General features: G+C 35.9%; 1 protein-coding gene across 3 annotated transcripts in view; it reads left to right on the top strand.

Moving 5' to 3' along the window:
• LOC150100662 (circadian locomoter output cycles protein kaput-like) overlaps positions 1-19,502 on the top strand; it is a 287,332-nt gene that overhangs the window by 197,440 nt on the left and 70,390 nt on the right. For all 3 annotated transcript variants that reach the window (XM_090401207.1, XM_090401206.1, XM_090401208.1), the window contains 2 exons: positions 229-390; positions 17,795-17,939. In XM_090401207.1, the coding sequence (XP_090257333.1) occupies positions 229-390; positions 17,795-17,939 (307 nt within the window). The remainder of the gene's footprint in view (positions 1-228; positions 391-17,794; positions 17,940-19,502) is intronic.

The raw sequence follows: 19,502 nt of genomic DNA, 5'->3' as shown, positions 1-19,502 counted from the left end.
ATATAACAATGTGGGGTACATAAACTGATGAAGTAAGGCATGGCCCAGCATCAGGTACCTTGGCTTTGCCACTCGTACTCACTAAATTGAGCCTTGAGGAATGACTAATTAATGACTTTATTACTAATGATTTTTGAATGAAGTTAAATATTATTCATTTAATCATTTATTCATTAACATACACATCATTCAAGTGTAATTCTTGAAATCACTTTTTTTTTTTTTTAGGTAATACATCATACATCCGGTGCTCATTTTATTGCAGAATGAGAGAACGTTGTCAACCACGTTCAGAAGTTATTACTTATCAACTCATACATATAATGGGAAAACTCACTGTATCAGATGAAAAGATTCAGAACCACAATGATGAAGAAAATAAATCTGAAGGTTTGTAAATTATTAACAGTTATACAGAGAATATGTGCACAAATGTAAATGAAATAATTGTGATCAGCAAGGTATTTCATAATGCAACAGTTTACTTTGTTCCCGTTTTTCAAGTAGTGAGAATGGGAATATGGATTCAGTAGGTAAAGAAATGACAAAATATTTTTCTGTTGGAATTTTTTTTCCACTTGGTTAGACTATAATAAATTTAGTTTAATCCTTTATCCAAATGTAAGCAAACAAAGAAGTTTGTTTGCTTACACTTGGATAAAGAGCTATTAATGGAAGGGAAGTGGCCCTTCCCTTAATGCATAGCATTATACATGTTTGCAAGGAGATGTGCTTTGCATTATGGATGATACTAAGACAAGGAGTGATGAGAGTGCAAACTTTGTTTGCTTACACTTGGATAAAGGATTAAACTAAATTAAAAAATATTTTTCTTTTCTGTTTTATGATAATCCCATAAAAAATTAGATGTAAAAATTTGAAATGTAATTTATGTCTTCCTCATTTTTGATTATTAACCACATTTGTATTTTTAATATTATTAATATTCTATAAGTATTTATTCAAAATTAGTTATTTTCTTGACCTTCATGGCATGGCATGGAGTCACAAAACTTATTGTGGGAGGTCAAAACTAGTCAGTACAAAGTCTGTCATACAATTTCTTAAACTCATCCACCGTTTGCACTTTCACCATCTTCTCAGGTAATGCCTTCCATCCTCCTATTACTCTCCATGCAAAAAAACTTACTTCTTACCCTTTTCTTTTATTCACTGCTTTGTTTGTAAATCCCAGGTATGGCCCCTTGTTCTACCATATGAAAAATATCCTCAGTGTTAATCCAATAATAATCCTTCAATAGCTTAAATGTCTCAATCATATCCCTCTCCCATATGTCCTCTATCCACAACCTCTGCAAACTGCATACCCTTAGTCTATTCTCCTAATCAATGTTGTATAGCCTTGATATCATTTTTGTTATCCATCTCATCTCTGCACTCTTCCCAAGTTACTTTATCCCCTTCAAATTCTGGTGACCAGATCCAATCACAGAAATCCAGATGTGTTCTGATCAAAGCTTTACAATGGGGTCACCACCCTTTTATCTCTCATTGCAAAAGTTGCTAACCTGCATGGCCAAGCGGATAGCAACTGCACTCTTCGTTGAAGAATGCATTTAAATCTGACATTGGCAGATGATTTTTGTTATCCAGTATAAGAACTCTGTTTATTGTAGTCTTGAAATAACTTGAAAAAGGTTCTGTGTTTGATTTCCAGCATGGCCCCAGATTTTCTAACCCTTAGTGTATCTCCAGAAATACTACTATAGGTTTTTTAATGAGTGGAACTCACATAAACAAAATAATTAAAATAGATGCAGTCTATCAAAATAATGAATAATTCAAACATTGTATTGAATCATTTTTATTTTTATGGAAAAATGCTCTCCAGACCGGTTATGCTAACTACTCAAGTTGGGCCCCTCATTTGTTACCCATGATTATTATTGTCTCTTCTTTTACTGTTGAAGTTAAGACACTATAGGAAGGAAAGGGAGATGAAATAAATTAGTAATTCAGGTACTTTTTCTGTATCTATTGCTTGTTGTCTAAAAAAATAAATGCAGCAGAGAAAGATTTAAAATTTGCCTGCCTTATTTAGACACTCTAAATTTCCCATTCTTGAGTTGACCATACTTGACAGCATACGTAAAGCCATATATTTTGCTTATTGTTACACAGCACTCAAAGGAAAAATAAATAGAATTTTAAAGAAAAAATTAAATTCCTGCAGTATTATTTACAAGTATGAAACTGATCTTGAGATAGTCTAAAAATGATTCATTCTGAACTTAGATCTGATGAAGTAATAAAAGCTTCCAGATTTATTGTCAAACTAGGGGGTATGGTATCCCCCCACCCACCCATGTTCTGGGCTGGTAGGCCAGTTCTCCTTGAATTCTGATGACTCGAATTTTGAAGGCTTGGCACTCAGGGTAGCCCCTGAGTTTCAAAACGTTTCAAAAACGTGACAGTAAAAAGACTTATCATTTTATATATATAGGGCAGATTAGTCTCTCCATATATAATAACAAAAAGGATCATGTTCTTTAGATAAAATTTAAGTTAAATGGTCCTCTTGAAAACAAAATTGATTTAATTATATAAATTGCATAGCTGAGGATAAAAATTGTAATTTTTTTTATTATCTTGCCAATTTGCTAATAAAAACATTTCATTTCTAACTGGGGGGGGGGGGCAATCATCACTGAAGCTAGAATATTAACACTGAAAATCATGCAGAGTATACATATGACCCATGCAAGGATGTTATAATTGTTTGCATATAGTACAGTTTGATTATTTGAAGGGGTTTTATCATAAAAGACAAAAATTCTCAATATATGTATAATATTTTTCACAGACATATGTATTTATGTCTATATTTAATATTTAAATATAAATAAAGCTATTTATATGTAATTATTTTTAATGGTTAATTTTTTTTAGAAAATATCTTGCAGCCAAACATCTGAAAGTCCTATTAGCTCTTAGGCATAGGAGACTTAGTCAACCCCTGTTCTATGAGAATAACATGGTTTTGTTTTGCCTTAGTAATTTACTCACTTTTTATAATATATGGACAATTGAGCTCGATAAAGGTAATGGCTATTTGATGATACAATTGAATTTTGCAAAAGCATGGATATCACATGAACTCTGCTACATAAATTGTGGAACATATAGATATGAAACTAGTGATATGGAGGTAACAGGGTAGCTGGTGGACAAATAAAGACTATTATATATCATTATTATTATTAACACCAGATCTCCATGGAATCAAAAGACTCGTTGTGGGAAGTTCACAGTTACACACAGTGCACACAGAGTTCATTGAACCTTGCTTAAAACTCATTCAGTGTATCATTCACCCCAATGTCAAGCGATGCATTCTGCCAGCCAGCCACTCTCCATATGCTCCTGCTCACACCCTCCTTATACTTCCAGGCATGTTTCTCTGTTTTGCTTCCTTTCCCCCATTCTATGAAAATTTTTTTCCACAGGAACTAGTTAACTACACTTTACAAACTTAAATGTCTCAACCATATCCCCTGTCCTCCTCCTATTCACAAAGCTTTGCAAACTGCATTCCCTCAATCTACCCTTATATACCAACACTAAAGGCCAGTTACCACCTTAATAGTCAGCCTACTCTGGACCCTTTTCAGTATATCCTCATCACCATGAAATTCAGTGAACCAAATTTGTGCACAATAATCCATATGAGGCCTGATCAAGGCCTTATATAATGAAACCGGAACTCTCCATTTCTGTATGTTAAGGTTCTCCCCATTACTGTCATAATCTGATGTGATGACTTCACAGGTTCTGCGATGTGACCTCTGAGCTTTAAATCCTTGTCCACTACCACCACTTCAAGGTCTCTTGTCTCCTCCAAAATTTCCCTACCAACAATGGGATGCATTGAAAACCAAATTTCAGAACATTATGCTTTGCTACATTGAACTAACAGTTTTATACTGTTGTCCCCTCACACAATCTATTCAAGTCGTCTTGTAAGGCTACATCTGCTTAATTCATCACTCTCCCCAGTTTTGCATCATCTACAAACAGTTATATATCACCAGTTAAATCCATCCCAATATCATTAATAAACAAATTAAATAACTATGGTCACAACACAGACCCCTTTGACAAACCACTAGTGACTTTCCTCTTCTGGAATACTACTTTCCCATACTCAACTTGCTGATAACTATTCGAGAGCCAATTGCTTCTCCAAATCACTATCTATCATTCTATCCCATCTCTTCAATTTAGTTACCAATTTGTGCTGTGGCAATCTATTAAAAGCCTTTGCAAAATCAAAGTATACCACTGTATATGCATATCCCTTGTCCAATACACTCGTCACCTTGTTATAGTGCCAACATGACCTCATATTATGGATAATGAATGTCAAAAGCAAAACTATGGACAACACAAAGCAAAACAACACAAAGCTTTGCTCTTGACTTCATTGTTTGTTCATAAATTTTTCCAAATCAAGAGCAGAAGCCTTGAAACTTTAAATAATGACTAGGAACTTTTGTTTTGTGAAATGTATGGCATGCCATATGTATTTGTTAATTATGTCAATAAATTATGGATATTTAATGCAAATAGAAGGAGAGAGTGTGAGAAGCGTGATCTGAATTTAGAAAAAAAGTTATCAAAAAGTGAACAAGTGATCTGCAGAATGAAACAATTGATGGTAGTAAGAATGACTATAATGATATGAATGCAGCGGAAGTTGAAAAACAGAGTGCAATTAACACTAAGGTGTGCAAGTGGCATTGACGGCAAACAAGCATGTGTGACTATGCAATAAAATAGAGAGAGTGAATGATAGCGAAAAAATGGAGCATGATTTGAATGCTGATTGGTGAAGATGTGTAGCCACCAGCTACATAAAAGAACATGAAAAACACGTCACAGAATCCATGGGGTGGGACACCATATTCTATCACAGCAAGTTAGAAATGAAAGTATTTTTTCAGAATCTGCAGCTTCCCTTTAAAATCTTCCCAATCTGAATAAATATGGATGCATAAAACTTCCCAAATTATGGGAAACATTAATCCTCTGAGATCCCAGAATACAACCAAGAGCACCAGTATGTCCCCAAGATCCAGCCTAGTTAGGAATCTTGATGTTTATATTCTTCACTTAGTTTTATGTGTATGTGTATGTGTGATAAGTTTATATTATGCTTCCTGAAGAAATTTCTGTGACTGAGACAAAATATAAGAAGAATTAAACAGCATTTTTAATCTTTTCCCAGTGCGGTTTCACTCCATTAAGTTTCTCCCACGAGTTCCTTCCAGCACTTAAGTCTTAATGTATGTTGGGCAATCCATTACTTACAGCAGAACAAGTTCTTCTTTTGTAATGTCTCTGACCAATCAGCAATGGGAAAAGAATTTTGATATTTATATTTAATGAGTTAAATTGTAATTTAACTCATTTAAAAAAAAAAAAAATATATATATATATCATCATCATCAAATTCCTGACATGTATCCTCAAGGGTGTACAGGATAGTACACCCTACAATTTTCCTGCCAACCTGTCAGAGAACACTTATTTTACTAATCTTTCCTCTTCCATTCTGTTTATGTGATGATACCACCTGAGATTAGCTTTGCTATGCATTCCTGAATGCTGACAATGTCAAGTTCTTTCCTAATATCCTCATTTTTTAATATGATATTGCCATTGATGTTAATCTCATCTGTTCATTCCCCTAATCTTTCTCAGGATTCTCATATCTGCAGTCTTTAGTTTTTGGTCAAGTGTTTTACTTCTGCCCTATCTTTTAGATCCATAAGTTTATGGAAGTTTTTTCACTTGGCTATGCTACTAATTATATATTGGGTTTTATCCTTTATCCAAGTGTTAGCAAACAAAGTTTGCACCTGAAGTACTTTCAGGACTGGGGCAACTCATGGTAAAGGTGGTATAAGGTCTCATCACTTGCCTTAGTATCTCCCATAATGCAAAGCACATCTCCTTGCAGACGTATAATGCTATGCATTAAGGGAAGCCACTACTCAGACCGGTTTCGACCTTTATTGAGATCTCATCAGTGGGAGCCAGACCCAGAGGTGTTGATACTAAGGTGGAATTAATGGAAACGTCATATTTACCTACACGAGTTGCCAAAGGGTGTCACACTCTATTATTAAAATTCTCTGGATTATACCACCTTTACCAAGAGTTGCCCCAGTCCTGAAACAACTTGAGGCACAAACTTTGTTGCTAGCACTTGGATAAAGTATAAAACCCAATATATAATTAGTGGCATAGCCAAGTAAAAAGAAACTTCCATAAACTTATCTCTAATCCAGAGAATTTTAACAATAGGGTGCGACACAATTTGGCAACTCATATAGGTAAATATGACTTCTCCATTACTTCCACCTTAGTATCACCACCTCTGGATCTGGCTCCCACTGATGAGACTTCAATAAAGGTCAAAACCAGTCTGTGCAGTGGCCCTTCCCTTAATGCATAGCATTATACAAATCCGCAAGGAGACGTGCTTTGCATTATGGGAGATACTAAGGCAACTGATGAGAATTTATACCACCATTACCACGAATTGTCCCAGTCCTGAAAGTACTTCAGGTGCAAATTTTGTTTGCTAACACTTGGATAAAGGATAAAACCCAATATATAATTAATCCATAAGTTAAAATTAGTTTGAACACTGTTTTGTATACAGCTAATTTAGTGTTTTGACTAATTTCCCTCTTATTTTATATAAATTTATTCAATAATAAGTTTAGTTTAATCCTTTATCCAAGTGTGAGCAAACAAAGTTTGCGCCTGAAAGTATCTTCAGGACTGGGGTAAGGTAGTGCAACACCAGGCAACTCGTTGCAAAGGTGGAGAAAGCTCTCATCACTCCTATCTCAGTATCTCCCATAATGCAAAGCACATCTCCTTGAGGATATGTGTAATACTATGCATTAAGGCAAGGGCCACTACCCATACCGGTTTATTCAGTTGACTTCCTACCATACCAGCTTTGTTGATTCTGTTGTCTGTTTCCATATTTAATTTACCATCTTCACTAAAAATCATATCTAAGTAGCTGAAATGTTTTACTTGTTCTATAGGTTCTCCATTCACAATGCAGTTGATATTTTCAATGCTTCTGCCTATTTTCTTTGTCTACCACTGTTTATGACCGGCCGTAAAAATTGCCTGCAAGCCAATTACAACAATGGACGGCATATCCTCTGTTCTCAAAACTGAACGAAATAACATCCATGTTGCACATGTTAGTGACCAATCAGCAAGGAAGTGTAAAGAAAATTTTTCCACTGAAATTGAAGATCAAGGTAGTCTGTATCCAGTTCTCAAATCTAGTAATACTGAATACTTTCTTCGCAAGTTCATATTGTAGGGTGAAAGTGTTTGTTTTGAAACTATAGTACTGTGATTTTTTAAATGTGATAGGCCTACAGATTTAAATTTTAATATGAATAAGAGACAAGGGACTTGTTTAATTTTGGTGTTAAGAAATCTCTTATTGAAGGTGTTTGTGACACAACAAATAGTGATTCATCGACCTCCATATCTATTACATATCTATTACAACATTTATTCAATTTACTCAAAGAATCTTGCAGACATGTAGTGGATTTATTTAGAAGTATAACATCATCTGCATAAAGCAAAGAGCTGAAATTAACATCTCCAATTTTGAAATCAGATTCGATACCATTTTCCTTCATAATGTGATCCATATAAATAATGAGTAACAGAAGGGATAATTTACATCCTTGTCTGACACCAGATTTAACATTAAACCACTTTCCTGTACTTCCTTCAACTCTTACTGCTGAAATAAAGACTAAGTATTCTCTTCCACAATCCTTCTCAATTATTTCTCAAGTATACTTCCATAAATCTTACCAGGAATATTCAGTAGAGAAATACCTCTGTAATTCTCACATTGTTTTATTTCCATTTTATATATGGGTACTATGAGAGCTCTATCCAATTATCTGGATTTTGTCCCACTGTCCAGGCCTTCTGAACCATACAGTGCAGCCATTGTAAGACTTTTATACCTACATAAATGAGCATTTCTGGTTGAATCCACTATCATCCACTCCTGCTGCCTTTCTACATTTCAAGCTTTTGATGGCTTTTTCTACTTCAAGTATAGATATATATTCCTGACTACATGCCTGTTGAGTGTTTTTTAACATTGTGCTATCACTGCTTGTTTCATTTAGCAATTTTCTGAAATAATTACTCCATACTTCAAGGATATTTTTTCTCCAGTTTTCATGTCATCTATATCATGTCTAATTTCTTTTACAGCACTCTCTCCTACATTACTGAGATTCTTCAGTAACCTCCATAATATCTTGAGAAAACGTGTTTTTAAAGTTAAATATAGTGTGGCTTTTTGTCACAAATTGTGCTGCAATTGTGCATCGGTTAGAAACAAGTGTCCTTCAGTGGTATTATTGTTTAGAACTGTGTTGTATATATTGTGTTTTCACTGCCGTTTGTTTCACTATATCAACGTGTAAAGATGGCGTCCAACAAGAAACGTACGTCAGCAGCGCGCAGGACTTCTACTACTACACGAAAGGCTGGCTCAGTGTTAGATTTTTCGCAATGGATGCGTTGCGGAAACTGCTATATGTATGCACCGAAAAATGTGAAGGATCTATGGTCGGTCTGGCAAAATGAGAAGAAGGAAAATGTTGACGTATGTGAGAAGTGTCGGGATAGGCTGGAGCGTTCAGGAATGGAAGCTGACATCGGGACCCTAGCGGAAGAACTTCGGCGGGAGTTTATGAAAATGAAAAATGACCTTCATCTTCTTCATGAGGAAGTGGAAGTGATCGGTAAGGAGATACTGGAAGTTAAAGCTGAGTTCAATGTGTTAAACAGAGAAATTAGGACTATAGAGATTACTTTAGCTGATGTAACTAGAACAGGATTACATATGGGTGAGTCTTTGGTGAATGATTCAGTAATAAATAGTATGGGAGTGATTGGGAGTCAACATAATAAAACCACAAGTGGCCTAGAAGAAATGAGATGTAGTGAGAGTGGGGGGGTAAGTAATAGAGAGTTGAGTAATGAAGCTGGGAGAGTCATGCTGAATAGTGTAGAGAATGAGTCCATGAGTGTGGACTTGAATGAAGTTATGAGTGGTAAAATATATGGTGATTCTATGATTAAGGGTATGGAGAGTGGTATGCATGAGGAGTGCTTGGCTGATGGGACAATAGAAAGAGTGGCTTTAGCAATAAAGAGAGGGCATGAAACAGACAAGATGATAGTTATGGTGGGTACGAATGACCTGAGAGGTAGTATAAATCGGGTAGGAAAAGATTTAAGAACATTATTAGATATTGTGAAGAGGAAAAGTGTCAATGGGAGAATAGTGTGTGTGCTGCCTCGTTTTGACAATTACGAGTTAAGTAGACGAGCAATGATAATGAATGATATGATTGCAAGAATGTGCAGAAAAAGAGGTCTGGAGTTTGTTGATGTTTGGAGTGTGTTTGAAGGAAAAAGGCAGTTGTATGCTAGAGATGGACTGCATCTTAACATGGAAGGACATAAGCGATTGAAGAAGTTATTGTTTTCTGAACAGGTTGAAGTTATTGGGCAGGGAAACTAATATTGAAAAGGTTGAGTGTAAGAGAGAGAAACTTTAGCACTGATTGTGTATTTATTGATCCTTATAGGCAGAATAAATTGCAGAAGAGAGGGGATAAAAATCGACATAGGACTACGGTGGTTAGTGACTTATATATCAGTTCTAAAGCCGGTACAAGATCTAGAGGGAATCTGCAATTTTTGTATACCAATGCTAGAAGCATTCGAAATAAGAGAGAAGAATTTTTGGCATTAGTCAGTGAAATCTCACCAAAAGTTGTAAGCATTAGTGAAACTTGGCTGTCAACAGAAGATGTGGTCACTGGAATTGAATGTGATGGGTACAGTATTTTCAGGGAGGATAGAGAAGATAGAACAGGAGGAGTACTGTTGATGATAGCTGATGTGTTGCAGCCAAAGAAAGTAGTATATCATGATGATAGACATGTGAATGAGAGTTCATTTGAGGCAGTCTGGTGCGAAATAGTGACCAACGCAACCAAATATACAGTTGGATGCTGCTATAGGCCAGGGAGTACGGGGGGGGATATTGAATTCATGCATCAGCAACTTAGTGCAATGAGTGAAGGCTTAGTGATTATTATGGGGGATTTTAATTATGGTGATATCAATTGGAAGGAGGAAATATCACGTAGCAAAAAGGAAATGGAGTTCATACATCTTCTACGAGATAATTACTTGAAACAGCACGTAACTGAAGGGACACGTGGTGTGAGAGTGTTGGACCTGGTTATTGGTTCAGAGGTTATATGCATAAGTAAGGTGTTCTCGTTACCTCCAGTTGGTGAAAGCGATCATGTGGTATTGACTTGGGAGGTTGCAAAATCTGTGGATTTTGCTATTAAGAAGGGGTATGTACGGAACTACAGGTTAGGCAATTATAACAAGCTTCGGAGTGAGCTTGCAGCCATCCCATGGCAGAACATATTGCAAGGGAAAGATGTTAGCAGTGCTTGGGATAAAATCAGCGGGTATCTGAGGAAAGCAATATCAGATTGTGTCCCCATGGTCAGGAGGTCAAACAAGGCAGGCATTAGATGGATGAGCAGTAGTATCAAGCTTGAACTGCAAAAAAAGAAAATGTTATGGAGAATTTACAAGGAGAAGGGCGATCAGGACACCCATGAGCAGTACAAGGCTCAAGCTAGGAAGGTTACCAGCATAGTAAGAAAAGCTAAATCAGATTATGAGAAGACCTTAGCCAAAGAGATCAAGGGTAATCCCAAAGAGTTCTTCCGCTATGTGGCAAGTAAGAGGAAGAATGACTTCGGAAGGATAACCTTAGTGGGTGCCGATGGTATTGAAGTGACAAAATCAGATGTAATAGTCGAGTTACTGAGTGATCACTTCTCAAAAGTCTATCATCCAAGTGAGGCTATCTCTATACCTATAGCAATGCCTAATGTGAGAATTGAAGCGAAAGAATCAGAGGTATTAAATATATTGCAAAACTTAAATGCAAACACTGCGGTAGGCTTAGATGGAATATCAGCTCGGGTGTTGCGTGAATGTGCAAATGAATTGTCAACCCCTCTTACCTGGATATTTAATTTAAGTTTGAACTCTGGTATGGTCCCTAGGGAGTGGAAGTTAGGCAAAGTGGTTCCTTTGCATAAGGGTGGCTCTAAAACTGCGGTATTGAATTACAGACCAATCACCATCTCAGGAGTAGTGGTAAAAGTATTGGAAAAGTTGGTTAAAGACAAAATTCAAGAATGGGTGGATCAGGATATGATACTCTATAGAGGCCAACATGGTTTTGTTAAAGGTAGATCCTGCCTTAGCAATCTATTAACTATTCATAATAGAATAACATCTGAGTTGGACAAAGGAACTGGCTACACAGTGGTACTTTTGGATTTTGCTAAGGCTTTTGACAGGATACCCCATAGAACACTGTTACGCAAATTGGAGCAGATGGGAATGGATATTAAATTGGTGATATGGATAGGAGAATGGCTCAGGGAGAGATACCATAAGGTGGTGTATGGAGGAGCCGAGTCCAGAATGAGGCAGGTGACCAGTGGTGTGCCTCAGGGCTCTGTGCTTGGGCCAATGTTGTTTAATTTGTATATAAATGATATAGGAAATGGCTTAAAGGGAGATATTCAGTTGTTTGCTGATGATGCAAAGTTGTGTAGTGCAATAAAAAATCAAGCTGATGTTGAAAGTTTGCAGGAGGATTTAAATAAGCTGGTAAAATGGGCAAAAGAAAATGGATGTCAGTTCAATGTGGAAAAGTGTAAAGTCTTGCATTTTGGGATTAAAAGATTACCAGCTGTGTACTACATCGATGGAAAGGTACTCCAAGAGATTGATGAGGCTAGGGACTTAGGGGTATTGGTAGATAGGGAGATGAAGTTCAGAGGACATATTGCTAAGGTGTCCAAGATTGCACATAGGATTACTTGGTTGTTGAGGAACACACTGACATCCAGAGATAAAGAAGTTATTATTCCCCTTTATAAAGCATTGATACTTCCACATTTGGATTACTGTGCTCAGGTCTGGTCACCTGGATTCCTTGGAGATGAGGAGGCTGTGGAGAGGGTTCAGAGAAGAGTGACCAAGTTGGTGAGTGATATAAAAAATGCTCTCTACATTGATAGATTGAGAGCTTGTGGATTGCAGAGATTGGTTGATAGGCGAAGAAGAGGGGATATGATAGAAACATTCAAATTACTAAAAGATTTTTATAGGATTGATGCAGGGGAAATGTTTCAGCTGTGTGATAGTGATGGAAGAACAAGAGGCCATCTCTGGAAATTAAAGAAGAGTGTGGTTAACAAAGGTGTCAGAACAAGGTTTTTTGCCTGGAGGGTGGTGAATGAGTGGAATTCATTGCCTGACTTAGTTGTGAGCTCTTTGTCTGTAAATGAATTCAAGAAGAGATATGACAGATATTGTTTTGCTAGTTTGGGTCTCCCGCGATGAGTCTACTGACTCCATGGAGATACCCGTAATAATAATAATAATCTTGTCACCTTCTTGATATTTATTTTTTTTTGTTCTTACCAGAGTATTTCCATAACTTTTATTTAGCTTTCTTACATTTGTCTCTGTATTCTATAAGAGCACAAGCTGACTTATTTGCTAGAAACTTTTGATATGCTTTCTTCTTTTCCTTCACTGCCTCTTTAGCTTCCTGTGCCCACCATGGAGTTCTGATTTTTCTATCCTTGTAGACAACCTCACCACATGCCTCTATGACTGAAGCAATCAACATTTTCTTCAGGGCTTGCCATTGAATTTCCATGGTTTGGTTCCTGTTCTCAAACTGTTTCATTTTTTCTTCAATAACGTTTGTGTCTGTGTGGTTAGCCAAGTGGTTACGCGTTCCGCAACCATATGCCTGGGAAAAGAGTGTCCTGCATTTGATTCTTGTCACTGCCGTGAGGAGCTAAGGTTCTTTCTTAGACATAGCCAAGTTAGCCAGTCTTGGGTGTGAACTGCAGGGTTTTTCCTCCCCAGTTTATCTGGGAGTTTTCTTCCCACGAAGCAGGCGAACCCATCTTAAGAACACAACACTTCAGAGACATTTTTTTTGGAAAGTTTATTTTTCACTTGGTTAGACTATAATAAATTTAGTTTAATCCTTTATCCAAGTGTAAGCAAACAAAGTTTGCACCTGAAAATATCTTCAGGACTGAGGTAAGGTAGTGCAACACCAGGCAACTCCGAGCAAGGGTGGACCAAGCTCTCATCACTCCTTGTCTCAGTATCTCCCATAATGCAAAGCACATCTTGCGGACATGTATACTGCTATGCATTAAGGGAAGGGCCACTACCCAGACCGATTTCAACCTTTACTGAGGTCTCATCAGTGGGAGGCAGACCCAAACGTGGAGATATTAAGGCAGAAGCACTAGGAGAGGTCATATTTACCTATAGGAGTTGCCAAAATGTGTACCACCTTATTATTGAATTACTCTAGATTTAGAGAGAGATGTTGGAAGTTTATTTTTCACTTGGTTAGACTATAATAAATTTAGTTTAATCCTTTATCCAAGTGTAAGCAAACAAAGTTTGCACCTGAAAATATCTTCAGGACTGAGGTAAGGTACAACACCAGGCAACTCCGAGCAAAGGTGGACGAAAGTCTTGCATTGGGAAAGGGTTCCACTGCAAGTGAAGTGGAGAGTAAGCAATCTAGTACTATTTCACAAGCATGGTTCTAAGATGGACATTTCCTTAATATTATAGACCAATCTTTGATGCGCAGTTGTAGTCAAGGTATTGGAGAGGTTGTTTAGAAATAGAATGCAGGATTGGGATGATGGACATAGGATTCTTTGATGGTAATATGGGTTTTTAAAGGGTGGATTTAGCAATCTGCTTTGCTAAACATTTGCTAGACATTTAGCTAAGCTACTAACCATTCTCACAAATAATTCTCCTCCTTTGTTAAAAATTCTGCCCGCCTAACAAGTATTGTAGGAAACCATACCTTAAAGAGTTCAGATATAATCAGTGGTGAGCTATGGAAATTTTAACAAAGGGCTCACATCGTCGATGGGAAAAAAAAAAAAAAAAAAACGTGTTTCACACAAAAACTTTTATTAATACAGCTTGTGTAAAAATTCCAATCAAAAAAGTATGAGAGGACAATTAGTCTCTAAAGGCTATCATTTTTAAACAAATATTTCATGATCTAAACATAAAATATTTACACACAATCAACTGTGTTAATTTATCTTAATAAGAAAAACATTTTTTAACTATCAAAATATAATAAGAATAAAATCTTTTATAATCTTTTACAAAACATTTGATTGGCTACTGGTTTTTCCATATGATTCGCTACCAGAAGGGAGAAGTATAAAGACAGCGCATGCATTTATTTTATTTTCAAACTTGGGCACTTTCGTTATAGAGGAGTTGAAACAATAATTCCAAATAATCTATACACTGCCAAATAGACTAATTTTTGTTAGGTTACTGTATGAGTTTGTCGCTTAATATGTTTAAAAAATAAAAGGGTGTTTTTTTGAAAAAATAAAAAAGTAAACACGAAGAATAAGGGGCTCGCAAATTTGAGAAAAATTTAACAAAGGGCTCATGCGCGCCTTATAGCTCACCACTGGACATAATTGAGTTTTGATATCACCTCACTATTCACAATTGTATTGTTAACAGAAATTCTTGATATATTTGAACTTTTTAAATTCACAGTACATACAGGTTATTTTACATGGAAAGGGAAAATATACAAATAATTAGATGGGACAACAATGGACCCCCCCCCTTTAGCCAACTTCTACATAGAACACTTTGAAAAGCTAGCTATCAACCCAGCCACTCTCAAACCAGTGCTTTGGCTATGCTATGTTGATGATGTGCTGGCTATTTGGCCACATCCCAGACACATTGGATACATTCTTAGTACATTTAAATAGCCAATATCCAGAAATTCACTTTACAATGTAACTGGAAGCTAATGACTGTCTGCCCTTCCTAGATAAACTAATCATACATGTTCCAGATGGTTCCTTATCACTTTCGGTTTATAGAAAACCCAAGGAAGATATTTGCACAAACAATCACACCATCACCCATCTCAGCAGTATGGTATCCTAAAAGCACTAGCCCACAGAGCTAAAGAAATTTATTCCAGTGAGAATGCTCTTACTGCTGAACTCACTCACATCACACCTTTTAGCCAATAGCTATAATCCCTATAAGTTAGACAAAATTCTAAATGCTCCCTAGAAATCCCATACATTCAAGGCACATCTGAAAAGATATTTAGAATGCTTAAGAAACATCAGCTATGCACCATATGTCAAATTGGCAACTCTCATCCATTCACTCATGGACAGAATCTCTTCTTTATCACATCTAGGAATCTGTGAAGTGCCCTGTTCTTGTGATCGAGCTTACTTTGGACAGACAGACAGGAAGAACTGTGAGCACCTGCCTCAGTGAACATAAAAAAATACATCTGGCACTATCACTATGGTAAGTCCAGTCTAGCAGACCATGCCTTGGATATCCCTTACATACAGGATCAATTTGAAAAAAAATTTACTGCACAGAAGTTGTTATAAGTTAATGTGAAAATGGGCATCAATTCAATGCTAACATTGAACTCATGGCCATTTTCACATGTCCACAATTCCAGCCTCTTCAAATCATTCTGTAAGTACAATACACTATTCACATTCTTGATTACCATACCTGTCTTGGCATCATCAGCAAATAGCTGTATGCCTTCTGTCAAATCCATCCCAATGTCATTAATGTAAAGAATGAATAACAATGGACCAAGAACTGATCCCTCGGATACACCACTGGTCACCTAAATCTTTAAATCTTACAGCCTCACATCCCCATATACAACTTTTTGATATGTCACTCAGCCATCTTTTATTTAAGTTAATAGTTTGTAATCCAATCCCATTGTCTACTCAACTGCAACATTTATAAAAATTGAGCAAGTTACTCAAATGTGACCCTCCTTTAGTAAATCATTCATTGCAAAGTATAAATTCTCTGACAACCCATTTCTCTATTCAAGCTCTTACTACCTTTCTCAAAATCTTCAGCACCACTCCAGAAATGCTGATAGGTTGATATTTAGACGTGTTGGTCTTTGCACTGCACTTGCAGAATGAGATAATCATATATTCTTTTCATTTCAGTATCCTTTCCTTTAGTGTTATGTGGTAATCAACATTCATTTCACTAAAATTATGGAGACTACAACCATGTTAGGAATAATTACTTTAATTTCCTGATATTTTGACCTTCATATTAAGGTCACCATATATATATATATATACACACACACACACACACACACACACACACACACAAAGGCAAGTTATATTACATTTCACACAGTAAGCCAAAGTGACAATGTTTTGATCAGTTGTTATTCTACTGGCCTGACCTCTAGTGAAAGAAAGAAAAAAAAACTACATCAAAGCTATATTCTATTTATAACACAGAGAACACATTCATATAGATAGTTTTAATACAGCAAAAGTGGCCATAATTTAAGAAGAGTGTGGTTATATTAGAGTTAACATCCTAGATTGTTATTGATCAATTGTTATTCTACTGGCCTGACCTCTAGTGAAAGAAGGAAAGAAAGGCATACTCAGTGCAACACTCTTTTAACATCTGTACTGATATCCCATCATCCCCTATTGCCAAATTCTTATTTAGTTTATGCAACAGCATAATAAGTATCTGCTACACTAGTATCCCATTCCTTACTGTAGAGGTGGTATTGAGCTGAGTGTTTCATACCCTAGTTGGTCTCTTTAGCAAAATGGGCACTCTTTAGTTTAACAATCTCTTCTGCATTTGCCATCCACATTCAGTAGAGTTATTCTTTCACATTCATAAAAAAGTAAATTATTTTATTAATAAGAATAGCACAGTTACATTTGTATCCATATTATTAACAACTCATCGAGGGAAGGCACCTACTCTACAACTGTCTCCACTGCTCAATCCATATTGAGCAAGTTACTGGTTTTATATATATATATATATATATATATATTCCGGGCCAACCCTATATATCTTGTTATATAATACTGAATTAGTTGATGTCCATTCATATCTGTGAAAATAGGAAGTATTTGATTAAATACAAATTCACTGTAATACAATAGAATATAATATTTATGTAAATATTGTATTCTTTTAAGGTGATGCTTTTGAGTGATGATAACTTATATAATCTCAAATTAGAGATGCATACCTAATAATAGACTTGAGGGAATAGCTGGAAATTGATTTTGCTAACGCATGAAGTATTAATCTAAAAAAAAGTTGCTGACTGCTCTTTCTTTCATCACTCTCATGAAGAAAAAGAAGAAATCAGCCTAGTGACATGCAATTTAGTAATATACTTAATGAAGTAAATGTAAAAAAAATAATAATAAGCTTGAGGGCAGGAAGTTAAATGAATAAGGTAAGAAAAGTATATAGTTATGTTATGCTATGGATTTGGTGTACAAAATTTGGGTCCAAATATATCTCTTAACTTTGAATGAAAGAGAAATCCATGAAAGTTGGTGTTATAAAATGCTTCAGTTTGAACAGCTGTTCTAACTTCATAAAGAACACAGCACCAAATAAGTGTATTCTGCTTGATATAATGTATTTAATCTCTCTATATTACATATTATGTGGGTGTATTTTTTTTTTTTTACAGTGATCCAAAATACTTTCTTACTGAAAGTTTTTGCCCAAGTTATTCAATCTGCTTTGTATAATGAATTGTCATTTGTGGATGCCATACAGAATGAATATGTTACCAGGCACAGGCTGGATGGTACCATCATGTACACAGATCACAGGTGAGAAATATATATAGAGCTATTTAATAGTCATTTAATATAAATTTTTGTTGAATATTCTTCATTAAAGTAGTTATTTTATCAACATTGAAATCTATATTTATTCAATGCTAGTTTCATTGAATAAATTTTCACAAATATTAGAGCTCTTCTGGATTTCAAGTTCTGTTATGCTCTATCCACAAAGAAATTTTCATATTTGCAGTTTTTCACTTCTATATTGTTTTTCTAAACATAAAATATTCTAAGTGAACAATGAATAAATTCTTATTTTTATATCACTTCCATATGTGAACCCACAAATCCTATAAAAAAATCAATGCCTTGTGTGGCAGAGGCAAGAGAAAAATAGTTCATTAATATTCTGTTGTTTTCCTCAGGGAATACTTCATGGAAATGATTTTTTTCACAAAACATAAGTAGATGTAATAAAAGATGAATGGGAATAGCAGGTTTATTGAGTCAACAATTCAACTGTAAATGGATGTTGGGCAGCTAATACTCCTGTTAGCTAATAATCCATCATGTCCTCAATTTCTGCTAAATTATATTTAGCAGAAATTGAGGACATGATGGATACTAGTTCTGCAGAACAGCACCCATGGAAATATCTGTAGAAAATATACAATATGGAAGCTGATACTCTGTGTCAGAAGAAGATTATCAATTAACCAAACTGTCCTTTCTGAACAGTATCAGTAATTTTTAGAGAGGTTTTAAATGAACCAACCCAAATGTGAGAGCAGCAGGCTGGAAGGATTTGGAATTTTTATGGGGTTTAACCAGATAGATGAAAAGTAACGTCTTGAGCAAAAAGGATGCCAAGTTTGTTAGAAGTTGAGGATGCTGTTGTAGAAGTGATTGTTTGTACCAGGAAAGGTTAAAAATAAGGTGGCAGTCTGAGAAGAGAGATCTGGTTTTGACTATTCAGCTAAACATTATCAAAGGTAATGGGAAAATCACTGAGGTCTGTTTTGTGAGATAAAAGAAAAAATTGTGTATTGGAAGCATTGAAGGCAACTAGGTTGTTATCACTCCATTGAAGGATGGTATGGAGATCATCGCTTGCAGCATTATCTCGAAGCTTGAAATGTTTGAACACTGCAATGTTTGTCATATGAGTAGGAGAAATGGAGTGTTCTATCATCAGCAAAACTGCTGATAGGGTGTGAGATCAGTATATGAGGAGGATGGCTGAAATAACACAATCCCGAAGAACACCTGCATTACTAAAAAAATCTAAATAGAGACACTTTTCAGCATTACATGCAGTGCATGACAGAAATCTAGTCACCCAGTTATAAAGGTTGAAAGACAAATAATAAGATGACATTTTGCCAAAACGCCTTTAGTGCCAAACTGCTTCAAATGCCTTGGAAATTTCAAGTGTAGCAGCACAGATTTTTCCATAAACTTTTCCATTGCACCTGACCTGTCCAGAGGTGGGGAATGTACACAAGGAGATCTATTATGGATCTTGACTGGTGGAATTCATATTGGGTCACAGGTCAGTTGGCAGTTTACCAGGTGTTGAAGAAGTTGATATTCGATGATCCTCTCCTT

The sequence above is a fragment of the Typopeltis vanoorti genome, chromosome 12 (genome assembly GCF_054136105.1).
Source record: "Typopeltis vanoorti isolate ZY-2024b chromosome 12, IOZ_Tvanoo_1.0, whole genome shotgun sequence".
NCBI lineage: Eukaryota > Metazoa > Arthropoda > Arachnida > Uropygi > Thelyphonidae > Typopeltis > Typopeltis vanoorti.
The sequence above is the reverse complement of the archived record's forward strand: the minus strand, read 5'-3'. Positions and strand labels throughout refer to the sequence as shown.